At 34.8% G+C, this 14,397-nt stretch overlaps 1 protein-coding gene across 1 annotated transcript; it reads right to left on the minus strand.

Annotated features, from left to right (window-relative positions):
- Positions 1 to 8,561: 8,561 nt before the first annotated feature.
- Positions 8,562 to 14,397, minus strand: LOC128229902 (uncharacterized PE-PGRS family protein PE_PGRS10-like). The gene is made up of 7 exons (XM_052941804.1): positions 14,356 to 14,397; positions 11,275 to 11,363; positions 10,767 to 10,847; positions 9,706 to 10,548; positions 9,291 to 9,458; positions 8,944 to 9,024; positions 8,562 to 8,707 (listed from the first exon to the last, which is right to left on the minus strand). Exons 2-6 carry the CDS (start codon positions 11,357 to 11,359, stop codon positions 8,951 to 8,953), a joined length of 1,251 nt encoding a protein of 416 aa, XP_052797764.1. The 5' UTR covers positions 11,360 to 11,363; positions 14,356 to 14,397; the 3' UTR covers positions 8,562 to 8,707; positions 8,944 to 8,950.

Raw genomic sequence — 14,397 nt, forward strand, 5'->3', positions numbered from 1 at the left:
AGAAAACTGTTCTTCTTTGGTCAAAGCCAACCGCTTATATACCCCCATCCTTCCACACTAACACCTTCGAATCATGCACGACTGACGAACTATCATTGACTCACGCGGAAACGTGTAAAATGGCCAGACAAAAGGCTGGTTAAGTGCATGTTTCCATGAAATTTATTTGTAATATTTTATCACTCAGATTTGTTACTTGTGCGCCTGGTACATCATCAAAGTGTTCGTTTATTTGTACGTTGTCATTTTTGATGTCAGAAAAGCAGTTATGAGGCGATGCAGCGGATATAGAGTCGTGTACTTGAAGGTTCGGATGTTGGGAAGTCATAAAATATAGCGACAATAAACAAGGTTTACATATGTTTTACATTATATATTATGCAGTAGATTGCCCTTTTTATCTTGTTAAAATATTGCCCTCTCATTTCAATGGTTGAGCGTGTTAATCATGAAATATATAATGGATGTTGCGTCAGTCCTGGAACGGAGACGTCCATTCAATTGTATAACCTTCTGTATGACGCATTAAGTTCGAAGAACCCGAAAGTTGCAAAGCTCAGCGAAATGTTTATTTCAAAATCAATAGCTAGTAATACCGAAGTGAAAATAATATTTTCGCTAGCAGACTCGGTGGATGGAGGTGTACCCCACACCCTAAAATGTCCAATTGCCAGTAACGTATAAAAAGTATATACATATCGAACATATATCTGTAACTTTTGCGGGGGTTCTCAGCATTTCCTTAACGAATTTAGTATGCTGTTCTTCTGTAACCCGTGACACTTAACTGTCAATCTAGGGGCCACATGTTAGTTCCCCGCCTCACCACTAAAATACTTATCGTCTTCCTGGGGGGGGGGGGCAATAGACGGGGGTCCCTTGCTCTACACCGGCCGAGGTAGCTCTAACCAAGGTAACATTATGTATGTGCACTATGCCCTGTAGAACCGCTTATAGATCGTTCGGTAGATGTGAACAATATGCGGGGCACTGCAACATACACAGTTAACGGAGAGCTATTCGATAGGTTATGTTCCACATATTATATGCAGAGGCCCTGTGACCTGATTTGGCATATAGCTTATTGGTTTTTGATCTTTTTTTTATTGAAAACAATGTTTAATTTTGGCGATGAAGCTAACATCAATAAAAGGAAATGATAATTTGACTAATTTATGAATACCAGTCTTGGTATTCGCGACACACCTACAAAAGATGATGTACAATTCTTTCATGCTTATATTAAATCTTATAAATGTTAACAAAACTGTTGCTGAAACACGATTCCAAAAGACGAACACATGGACAAACAGGTGGACGGACGGAGGATTATTGCGATAATTATGAGCCACCATTCGGGTCATAAAAAGTTTTTGCACCGTTCACGTACGTGACATCTAATTATAAATAATGTTATTTTTTTAAGTTTATAGTTTAATAAAGTCGCATCAATACAACAGTATATACATTTCATGATAACATAACAATAAAAAGTATTGACACACACAGTAGTTGTTATAAGGGACAATAGTTACAACACTTATATATATATTAAATAGCAAACGAATGATATGCCTATATTGTGGTAACTGTATACAGTGTGTGTATACCACGTGATAAATTGCGTCATAAATGCTATGTCGGAAGGCAATATTTTGCTTCGAATGAAGACTTAAAACAAATGTAATTTCACTATTCTTCACTATTTTAAATAAAACATAGCGCAGTCTACGCCTCTTACGGAGCCCCGCCTTCGGTCTTTTGCCAGAGTTTGTTTGAGAGTTTAGTTTTTTCAAACACTTCGACAGACCTTTTCACAATACAGCCGTCTGACGGAGCACTGTCAACACATTATTATGGAAACAGGTTTGTTGAAGTGTTTGAGGAAACGAATCATCTAACTCAAAGTCCGGTAATAAAACGAAAGCGGGGCTCTTTATTTTATTAAAAATGGTGTAGTTAAGGAAAATTTATCTTTGATTTTTAAAAGTCTTCATTTTACGCAAAATGATGCCTTCCGACACAATTTATCACGTGGTATACACACATTGTATATATGTGTTACACATTAACAGACAAGAAACGAATACTAATCTTGGCATAAACGTATATTAAAGAGGGGAATTAGAATACTAAAAATTAAAAAATATATAAATCAAAGTTTAAAAAAAATATCCTATACATAATTAAACCACGATAAGTATTTTCTACTTTCTTTACTGCTTGCTTAGAGAGCTACTCGTTTATTTACACGATACGCTGGTGTGTTATACAACCTAGACCAAAATACCGAATAATTGGGGGAGGGGGTACCCATGCCATTTCTCCTGACACAGCATCATTAGGAGTGTATTTCTGGACACCCGGAAAGATACGCAAGGCTCTGTTCTGACCGGCGTTAATGCATGAAAACGATTTTACTCCCCAGATAGATGCTCCGTGACCTTTAATAGGCCATACAATTGAGTCATATAACTTTGTTAACGCGTCATTTTACCGACAAGTTTACATTTAGCAATACGAAGACCAAGGACACGCAGCACTCTGAGCAATAGCTTCAAAAGTCATATTATAATCAAGATATTCGTTGATACCAATGCCAAGATGAGAATACGTATCGACTAAATTGTTCCTGTCACATATAAAATTGTAACGAATACGTTGTGCAGATTGAGAACGATATGTTACTCTTAGTACAATTAATGGCCATATTATTAATATTTCACCAATCAGCTAATTTAAAAGCATTCATAACATAATAAACATCAACGGAGCTGTGGGATTATTATCCTGCCATCAACAAATGTTTTACTCTCATCCAAGAACTTTTGCAATTATTCAATATTTCAGTATGTATTCAGTTCTTCCGAAATTTAAATAACGTATTTTTATCATATCGAAGGAGGCGATTAGATTAAAAATGGGTCTAATTGTTAGAATTTTGATACAACGTACAAGATCACATCACCATGATTTTATATTTCAAGTTACATTTACTTTCAAATTAGTTCATTAACTAAGATATTTCAAGGGAATCAATACAGGAACAGTGACTCACAGAGTTATGTTTCTTGTTATGGGCATAAGTCAAGTCTGCCATTTAATTATTTTTTTAGGTTTTCATACCCCTTTTTGGGCGGTGCCCGCTCAGGACAGCGTTCATAGTAGGGACAATCGGCTTAAAAAGTTACAAACCGATTTACCGCCTGTATCGGTCGAAGAAAGAGTGCGGTTTTTCAATGCTTAAAACACCAGTAATATTTAATAGCTTACAAGAACATTCATAATTATGCAATAAATATATAATTCTAAAGCACAAAGGATATGTTTAAAACACATTACTTAAGAATGCATGATTTATTTGTCTTGATTTTTTCCTGCGCGAGCTGACCGTTACATTTAATGACATTGGACTGTTTCCTTTTTTTGGCACCAACCAAATTACTTGGTAAAAAATAAATCAGGACTCCAAGCTTTACTAGAATAAGGGCCAGTTTTATTAAACTTCGTACGAAGTCTGTTTTGCGTACGAACTTCGAACGATGTATCTCAGGCTGTTTAGCCGTTTTATTAAGATTTTCGTACGAACAAGCACCTGTTTCTTCGTAGATCTACGAAAATTTCTACGAAAGCTCTTAGGGTGGCGTACGAACTTAATAGACTAAAAAATGGCCGCCACAACAACAGAAATATTCTATATTGACGATCTTTCATTTATTATGGCGTATTTTAACAAAACCAACTGACAAATTTCAAGACATAAGACGGAAGACGACTCTGTGGAATCTGCAACCCGGTGAGTAAATTAACAAATCGTTACGACACCGTTTTGACTAAATTTTCAGGGGACGCAACCTCGCGCCAACTGTAAAAATGTTTTGAAAAACAAAATGCTCTTATTTCGATGCATTTCAAGAGTTTTGTTGTGATAAAAACACTGGAATATAGACTGAAATACTATCCAACCATTAGACTCATGGTATATGAATTTTACGGTGTTTTAAGTAAAACAAACAAGCTAAAAACAGACTGATTTTATGACAGTGTTTTCATCTGTCAAAGTTTTTATCATTTTTCTATAACTTGCTTTGACTTATATTTACAAGATTATCATGTCTCTAATAGTGTTCAGAAATTCTAAATCAACATCGAAGCTTATAAATTTAATAGTTGCCTGGAGGTGGGGATGCGGGGGGTGGGGGTGGGGTCAAAAAGTTAGTACACCAAAATGGCCGTCAACGAGTCTTTTGACGATATTATTTTACTATGGCAGATTCGTGACGTCCACCATCCCAACAAAAAGTACCGACGGTCCTTGCGCAGAGAATCTTCGCGGCCACAATTTTGAAATTATCTCCGTTATAACTTAAAATTTCTACGAAAATATTATTGCCTACTTCTTAACACATATTTATTTATGTCACTATGCCAAAAAACATGTTCAGGTATACTGGTTGGAGAGCAGTAGCCGGCGGAAAGCAGTAGCCGCCAATCGCTTTTTATTCGTGTTTTTTTTTTTAAATCTCCGCTTAGCCAATATAAAGTGGACACTTGTGTTGCACGAAGGTCAATTTTTAAAGTATTTCAAATCGGTAAAATTCAATATGAGTTTGCAAGCTTAATGCCTTGAGCATTATGTTCTAAAACTGTTCTTTTGTAGCAGACCTGATAAAAAAGTTACAGACTGATATATACAAGTGGCCGTGTAGACCTACAGACTATACATATCGAAGCATAACATGTTTTGTTTGGAAAGTCGATGCAACCTTCCTACCTTCTTTTTGCTCATAAAGTACTGGTAATGTGTAAACATTAAACATTTGAGCCAAAAATTTGATTCTGAAACAAATGAAAATATTTATATGTGTAGGATTGCAAGAACCATTTAAATCAGAAAAGAAGTCACACTTGTATTTAGCAGAATCATTTAGATAACAGCTCAATATAATCAAATTTCCCTTTAGATCAAACATATAGGTGTCTTTTGTTAGTATACAAAGTCTTGAATAACTTACACTTCTTATTTTTTTTAAAAGCTTGAATCACAAATTTAGGCTACAGAGGGGCTACGGACTATACAAACACAGTAATCTTGTAAAACCATTCTGGAAACATAATTATATGTTTGCATTATACAGCATAAGTATTATCTTTTACCAACTAATCGTCCCCAGTCCCTTTCATCCCTTGAACATTTACCTCAGCAAAATATTAATTTATGACACTTAAAACATGGAAACAACCAGCGAAATAACAGTCATTTCTTGACATGAAAACTATTTAAGTGCCTGTTACGCACTACGTCTCCAACTTAAAAAAAATGCTATTAACAGTCAAACTTGCAGAAACAAAAGGGTTTGGAAAGATGTTGTAAAGTCATATATATATATATATATATATATATATATATATATATATATATATATATATATATATATATATATATATATATATATATATATATATATATATATATTGACAAACTATGTATAAACGATAGAAATCAATTCTTACATATGCCATTATTTTACAACCATTTATTTGTCAAAGCTGGAAATTATGTTTTTATGAAAACTTTATACATTGGAGGGTTACGCTATGTAAAAGACTTGTTTGATGGTAGTGGAAATATGCATGATGTGAATACACTAGAATTGAAAATTGGTCAAAAAATAAACTTCTTGCATTATATTGGACTTTGGTCTGCCATTGTTTCATATGTACAAAAAGAAAACATTCATTTAAATGATGTTAACTTAACTGAGGCAAATAACCCTTGTATGAATTGTTACATGGATCCAATATTGACCAAACAAAATGTTAATAAGTTTGTTTACAAAACACTATGTTACAATAATGATAAACCAACCAGTCAACAAAAATGGATTATGTTATATGAGAACACTGATTTTAACTGGAAGAATATTTATAGTTATGTGTTTAAGTATACTTAAGACACATAAATTCAATGGTTGCAGACAAGAATTATTCATTTGTTGTTTTTGCAAATGCTTTGAAGATAGTTTAAACAATCTGTTTTGGGATTGTACTAAGGTACAACCTCTACTTCAGTATATAATACAAACATTAAATACTGTTGATTCAAATATTGACATAGATAGTAGATGTGTTATATTAGGGTGTGGAAATAATGATTTTAAATTAGATATTCTCATTTTAGAGTATAAGAAACTGATTTTCATTGGTAAAAGAAAAAAAAATATTACTCCAACAACAGTACTTTTTAAAAATAGCTTAAGTCTGGCATGGAAAATTAATGCCATCACAAACTTTTCAGATAAAGATATAAATAATTGGACATTTGTAAGACTCTCTCTTCATTTGAACTACATTTACTATAAACCTAAAAAATACTAAAAACAAACTTGCATAGTGTTATTTCTTTTTTTATGATTATTATTTCTTTTTGTTTCATCACTCTTTTCAAATGTTTGTATTTGGTTGATCCCTTTTTCTTTCATTCTTTGATATTTCACAATTGTATTTTGTTTTTTATTATAAAAATGTGTTACTAAGTTATCTATAATTGATTACCAACTTTTTGCCAGAAAATTGAAAGAACATAACTGTTGTTATCAAATTTTCCTGAGCATTATTTATTCATTTGAAAAAAAATTAAAATATTTTAATAATGATCTATGAAATTCAAGAATCCACACATAATGAAAATTTCTATAACGGTTCAAATGTGTTGGCTTTTTAAATATATAGTGTAGTTTAGAAGTATTTTGTACTTAAGGGTATTAATTATTAATGTTTATATGTATGGTTATCCAACACACTTCTACGTATGTTTATTATTTGTATGTAATGTCTTACGGGTTAAATAAAAGTTACACAGAAAAAAACAACAAAAAAACTCTGACACAAGAGGAAACTGTATTATAAATGGATTTTAAAGCTGTAAACATTTTACCACCAATACCTAGATTGGGTAGCCTATTCCAGAGTATATTTCTATCAATAGTATCATATGCTTTTATAAAATCAATAAAGGCACAAAAAGTAGATTAACGAGACTTCTTCCTTGTATCAAGAATACTATATAAAGACATAATGTGATCAGTCGTGCTTCTACGTTTCCTGAAGCCATTATGCTCGTCAGAAACTATATTATTTTCTTCAGACCATTTACTTAGCCTGCTGTTTAACACATGACAATACAATTTGTACATTGAAGACGCCAGGGAAATGCCCCTATACGATAAGGGATCTCTTTTATCCGCCGTGGACGATTTAGGTATAGGATTAATGATGCACTTACTTCACAGTGACGGGACAATACCCTTGTCAAAACAAATGCTAAACGATATGTGAAGAAAAGAAACAGACGCATCATTGCAGTGATGCAAAAGTGGGTAGGGAAGGTAAAAAATTAAAACGTTTCAAAAGTTCATGTTTTATTTAGATTTGAAGAACAATCTTTTTGGGAGAAAAACATACATTCCTGTTGACATGTTTAAGAGCAGAAAAGAGTTGAGCAAATTTTACAAAACAATGTTTTATCAGATTTTGGACCAAAATGCATTCACATTTTTTTCTGTAGACATCATAACATTTGATGTGTTAAAATGGCCCAGACCACCTTATCAACTATATCTTGAAAGTTATTGATGATATCTTTTCACATGAAAAGTTATTCAATAAAATAATGGAAAATAGTGGCTAAAATTCATTTCCTGGTTACACAATTTTGAAATAGCTGCAATCAGCACAAAGCCTCAATACATTGTTGAATGGGTAGTTCTGACAATTTTGACTCAAAAACACATTCATTTTGTATTTAGACATTTCCGGAAAAAATGAAAATGCTTTTTGATTGGAAATCTGATAAAAAACTTATTTTGTAAAATTTGTTCGTCTCCTTATTACGGCTTCACATATCGCAACGGATATATTAATGCTCACTAAATATTGAACCTCAAAACTTAATAAAAATGGAATTTTATGAAAAGAGTTTTGGCCTTTCATATAGGTTGTTTTGGTCCTAGATCTGTGTATGCACATTGTTCATTGTTAGTTCATAACCGTTTACGGCAATTGGGCGAGTATAGCATTTTCTAGAAAAAAAAACGGTATGACCGGCTTCATAACTGTTCGCTTATCTTAAAAGAATATTGACCAATATTTATATTCAGGTCAATGTTTCAAAGTCGTACTATGCATTTTACTTTTTTATATGTTTAAAGTAGGATTCGAAAATGGTGGGGCTCTGACAGGCGATACATCCAATTCGCGGAATTCGAGTTTAAAAACAAAACAAAACTAGCATATTTTATGATGTAAGGTATGAAATACGGCCTCAAGGGTCAGCATTTTCCAATAATAATCCTAGTCATACAGTTGTTGACTATAACTCGTATTCAAATTTGACCTAGAATTTAAATTTATGTTATAAAACAACAAGAGGTAAATGCGGAAACCGCTGCGATGGGCTTGAACATTCAGTGTTATTGTTTAGTATAAGGTTTCATGCAATATGTTGTACAGGGTACAAAGAACATTAAAAATAAGGTAAAAGTGTGCAAAACAAAGCATTTTATTACATAAAAAACAATACAAAAATCAAAGAATGGCGAGGCATGGTACACTGGACTGTATGACCAGCGCAGATTGGCAGAAGCTGTAGTATATTTAACCGGAGTCACTAAATATGCCGGATTGTGAGCCAAGAGTTTCCATTTGCCTGCAAATATAAAAAAGAATAGCATTTATATAAATTGGAAAGTATGTTTTTGAATAAGAAGTATATTGGTGGATTGCAAAAATAACTGTTTTCAAGTACATGCATTGTTTAAGCCGCAATGAATTTATTGGGTAGCAAACTATGTAGCCTTTTTCAGTACCGTAGAGAATGTCCACATTTTAAACTTTCAAAGTCATGAACTAAAATGTATCGTGAATATTGAAGAAAGGTCTTACTTCCAGCCTAGCGACCGTAACCGCTGTTTCCGGCCCCCGCCACTCCTGCTACTCCCTCACCAAGCTTCACAATGTTGCCGGCTGAAATATGTATGTCATACCAGGCAAGATGCATATGAACATAATACTTTACACAAAGTCAATATATTCCATGGTGATGTTTGTTTTATAATGGTTAGCCTTATTGGCTTAAAATCATTTAATGTGGCCAAAAATTGATATTTATCAACAGTTTCTGCCTGAATAAAGCAATATCCTTGCAAGCGGAATAACGCCTGAAGTGAACATATAAGAATTAAAGCTTTACACCGTTAACCAGCAAAAACTTATCAAAGTTGAATACTGACCTTCGTCGATGTAACATCCGTTTCCAATGTGAGTGAGGCCCTGCATACCGAACCCTGCGATACCGCCGCTGATGGCATCTCCTTTGCCACCTAAATTCATCGGACTGGCATTTCCGGTACCAGCCGACGGCACCATGGCCACAGACACCATCGCTGCGTTCACTCCGCCTGAAAGGTAAGTATTACAGCGAGTCATATCGTAGGTGAAATATATAGGTGAAATATCGGTGATCACTTAAAAACTGATATATCATGGTTAGGTAATTAGATTTGGCATTAACGTCACGTTTCCTTTGCCATAATTGAAAAAGCGTGCGATTGGTCGAACAAAGTTCAAAACAAATAGGTCATTTTATATTTTCTGTTAGTATCACTGTAAAAATAGCTTCTTTTAAAAAATATATGCGGTACTAACCAGTTGAACCACCAACGTCAACGCCGCCCATACCACTGTTCATTCCTCCTCCAATGGCCGAGTTTATGCCAGCGTTCATGCCAGCGTTCCTTTCAGCTCTGGCCATGGAATTCATAGCGACTATCGCAGCACCCATATCAACAGCAGCCATGTTAGCAGCAATACCAGTATTTCTGGCATTCGATGCAGTTCCTGCGCTAATCCCTCCTGCAAGACCGCCCATACCTCCTGCGTTCATAACAGCGTTCATGGCAGCGGCGTCCATGCTACCCATACCCGTTCCCGCAACTGCTCCTGCACCACCGTTTCCTACAGCGCCCATACCACCGGTGTTCGCGTTCATGCCACCTATGGCCATACCACCGGCGTCGTCGTTCATGCCACCTGCGCCCATACCACCGGTGATCGCGTTCATGCCACCTGCGCCCATACTCCCGGCGTTCGAGTTCATGCCAATTGCGCCCATACCACCGGCGTTCGTGTTAATGCCACCAGCAACCATACCATTAACTGGGATCATATCGGATCGGGTAGGGAAGAGACTGAATGAAGACGTGGACAGAGGGACGAAATCAACAACATTTGGTCCAATGTTGACGAGGCCACCAGCATTTCCGTTTCGGGAGCGCATACGAAGACTGCTGCTTAAACCTGCAATACCTGCAATACCTGCGCCACCGCTTGAGCCATAGGAACCAGAACTTCCTGTTCTACCTGCTCCCGGACCGCTTAAGCTGGGTCCACCAAAACCAGCAAAGCCCATTCTTGATCCGAATGAACCAGATCCAGCACCGCTATTTGGCAGAAATGGCGCGTAGGCAAAGACTGGCATGTTGACGGCACCTGCTGATAAAATATAAGTTTGTGTTTGAAACTTTATTTTGAGTTTTTCTTCTCAAAGGTGTTCAAGGGCGTTTTTTCTTTCAAAAATATTCTTATAATTTCATATATCCAATCTTACGTTTATTCTTATATTGCCATACATTTGATAAATTATGTAATTAGAAGTAGTTTAGGACTACCTCCGCTTACATCTCCCGCTTCAATACTTCCGTTATTACCTGCGCCCATGCTGCCAATCCCGTTGAGGACACCATTTCGTGAAGCCCCGAGAAGCCCGGCAAATCCGCCATTTCCGCCACCTTTATAAAGAAAAAGATGGATATGTTATGTTTTCTTATTTCTTTTAGCATAATTTATTTTTATTTTGCGAATTTTTCTTTGCGCATATTTATGACATAAATATATATGCCATTTACAATTAATTCTTTACTATTTTATTTGAAAACTTGCCTAAGTCTCTGATTAAAAGTATAGAAATCGTCGTTGTTTTTAACATACAGGTTTGTGTAAGTGGGCTAATGGCAAAGGCGTTCGCCGTTGATGGTAATGGCAGAGTTTTTGGATTCTAGTCTTACCAGAGGTACTCTGGACCTCACAAAAATACACCAGTACGGGTAACTGTCTCGAATGTGATTCAAATCACAATGTCTTTACAAACGAACTTAGTATTGTTAGTTGCTTTAAGCTTGTGCATGTATCATCATTCAAAAGAGTGGGCGAGCGTACTCAAACTTCCGCCGTAGGTACTGCGTCCGGCGATCACCCCCAAGGAGCAGGCCCCCAACAATAGAAATGCGGACAATCTCAGCATGTTGCTGCAAATAAAGTATAAACATGTGACTCGTCGGTAATGCAATATTAGTCTCAAATGTTATCTTAGAATTTACATAACCTGACCCTTACTTAACTTTATTGACAGAACTTTATTGAGCTAAATCTCGGACACTTGCCAACCTAAAAGTCCATTCTATTATTTCAGTTGGTTTAAATACAAACCTGCAGAGAGAATGAGAACTTTAAGGACACAACCAATCTATTAACTGGCAAAATGAAAACAAAATTACGTATGTTTATAATACGCATTTGTTATGGAACTTTCAATATACTATTTCTTGGCCAAAAGAAAACGGATATGCATAAGCCTGTTGAACGCTAATACCAGACAGACGGACAGACAGACGGAAATGCTTATCATCGTTAACATGTTATATACCATTTTTTTGAAGAAATACATGTATGATAAATATTAGCATTTATTATATACCATTTATATATCATAAATCCAAATGCAATACATATCGCAAAATACGGTAGTTCGTATTCCACTCCAGTGCAATACGGCCGTATTCCTCTCTTGTGACGTCACGTCATAACAATTATCGTTGCGCGATGTTGAAATGACGTTATTAAACAAAATAGTGCGTCGTTTAAAAGACATTTATTATGAAAACATGTGGCTTTTAAGTGATCTGACCAGTAACGTATATAGCGCGTCGTGAAATCTGAATCTGCAAAAATCCACTCGAGTCGAATACAATATCCCGGATCAAAATGCAGTACTTACAACCCAATTAAATATAGTGGGTATGGTCACAACGATGCATGACATAAACACAAAGAAACGAGTAAAGAATAAGTAAGTTAAAGAACATACGAGCATTTAATAAACAGAAAAGAAAAAAAGAGATACATATCAAAATCAAACTGAGAGATATATAATAAATAGAGTAATGAAACATTATGGAAGGCTATTTACAAATGTCATAATACTTGAAAGATCTAAACGATGTTATTTATATAGGAAATTTTAAACAGAAATGCTCGATTTATAAATTTACCTGAGCTACTTAGTATACTTACTTTTTTGATAACATTAGTTCTATAAACGTGCACATACTTTGGTTTCTAATATAATATGATTTAATAATTTTTTCTGAGGTTGTTATATACAGGACATATAATGATAAAATGATATTCGTCTTCTAAATCATTAGAGTTACAAACAGTACAATAACCTTGAGCTCTATCTATTCTATTTCGGCCATATCGGCCGGTTTCTACATTAAGTTTATGAGATGACAATCTTAATTTTTTTATCAAGACATCTAGGTAAAGTCCTTTAATGAGTGTATATGTGCATATAGTATTACTATTGCTTATCCCTTCATACCATTGAAACTTGAAACACACAGTATGAACTGAGTTTGCATTTAACCACACATATGAGATACCATACATATCTTACAAAGACTTTACCTTATTGGCCCTGTTGTCACGATAATCAAGACTTTCTAACATATCACTTAACAATTTGTTTGGGATAATGATGTCGGTAGAAATAGTTTAACACCAAACTTTTATATTCCTACCTATCTATTGACATATAGGGGGTACCTATTTCACCGTAAACGGTCATGTTTCATGGACTTGTTTTAACACCAAGTATATATTTACAAAATTACAGGTGAATACGCTTGGAAAATCCCCATATCTCAGACCCATGATTCAACGTGGCCCCAACAAAAGCGTCAAACAATTGACAAAGAACGCTAGGCTTACAATTGTAATGCTTTGTATTATTTATAATAACATAAAGAGCCTTAAGACCTTTCCCTGTTATGGATTCTTGGCTTAGAAGTTAGAACAATAGACCCGGTATAGTCTGTTCTAAGATAATTAAAATCATTTGTTTCAAGATAAATATTGTCATATGTCCATTTTTCATTTCCACGTAAAACGCCCCCTTTCCAAGGTACCATTATCTTTATCATTTCTATGTTAACTTCTGGTCCCAATTTCAAACAATAAACATGCAACACATTTCAGCTATTTTGTAAGTCATCAACAATATTGCCCAAAACTGGCACATCGTCGGCAAATAAAATGAGTATAACAGTGATATCATCTACAAGTCCATTTACCGGATCATCTTCTTTTTAGCTCAAGATCATCGACGAAAAGGGCAAATAAAATTATTTCCCCTTGTTTAAGGCCGACAGCACAATAAAAGTAATCAGAAAACGAGCTTCATTTTTTATACATTATTTCAGATTGGAATACATATTCTCAACAATTCTAAGCATTTTCCCATCAACTCCTGTTCTATAATGCTTTTAGCCAGAGGCTATGTAACCTTAAACTATAAAAAGCACGTTTCTTGTCAATGAAAGAGCAGTACAATCATTTCTTATCATCTTATTTTTTTGCACAATTGCATTTAATATAAAAGTAGCATCTGTAGTAGACCGACCCCTACAAAACCCTAATTGAGAATCGCTCGGTATAGTATTAATTTATGCCTAGTCAGATGCTCTTTTATTTAATACTTCGGTAAAAATCTTTGCAAAATAGCTTACTAATTTAATTCCTCGGAAATAAAATGGGTTAGTCGAGTCGTTTTTTGTATACAGGAACAAAAATGTCTTTATACCACTCTCTGGAAAGTGCCACGAATTAAGAATAGCATTAAATAAATCTAGATGAGACGACAGAATATCAACTGCCTCGATAAAAATACTCATTTTACAATTGGTTATTACCAAACGCTTTACAACTCTTGAGTGATTTAGCTACCTTTTGTATCTCGTTAGAATTAATAGGATTATCTAGTTCCTCGAATCTACATTTGGTACCAGTTTACCATTGGGTATTGTTGGCACTATTGATTTATTTCTTGACACGTTTCACGATCTTAACCAAACAAAGTTTCATTGAAAGAAAAGAAAAATATATAATTGTTAGCTGAAAGATAAGTTTCTTCCATTTTCATTGTAATTCACGTTTGTATATATTAGAAAACAAACCTACCTTTCAAGGTGAAGATCCGTATAAGATGTGACAACAGACCGG

Source organism: Mya arenaria, chromosome 4 (assembly GCF_026914265.1).
Source record: "Mya arenaria isolate MELC-2E11 chromosome 4, ASM2691426v1".
NCBI lineage: Eukaryota > Metazoa > Mollusca > Bivalvia > Myida > Myidae > Mya > Mya arenaria.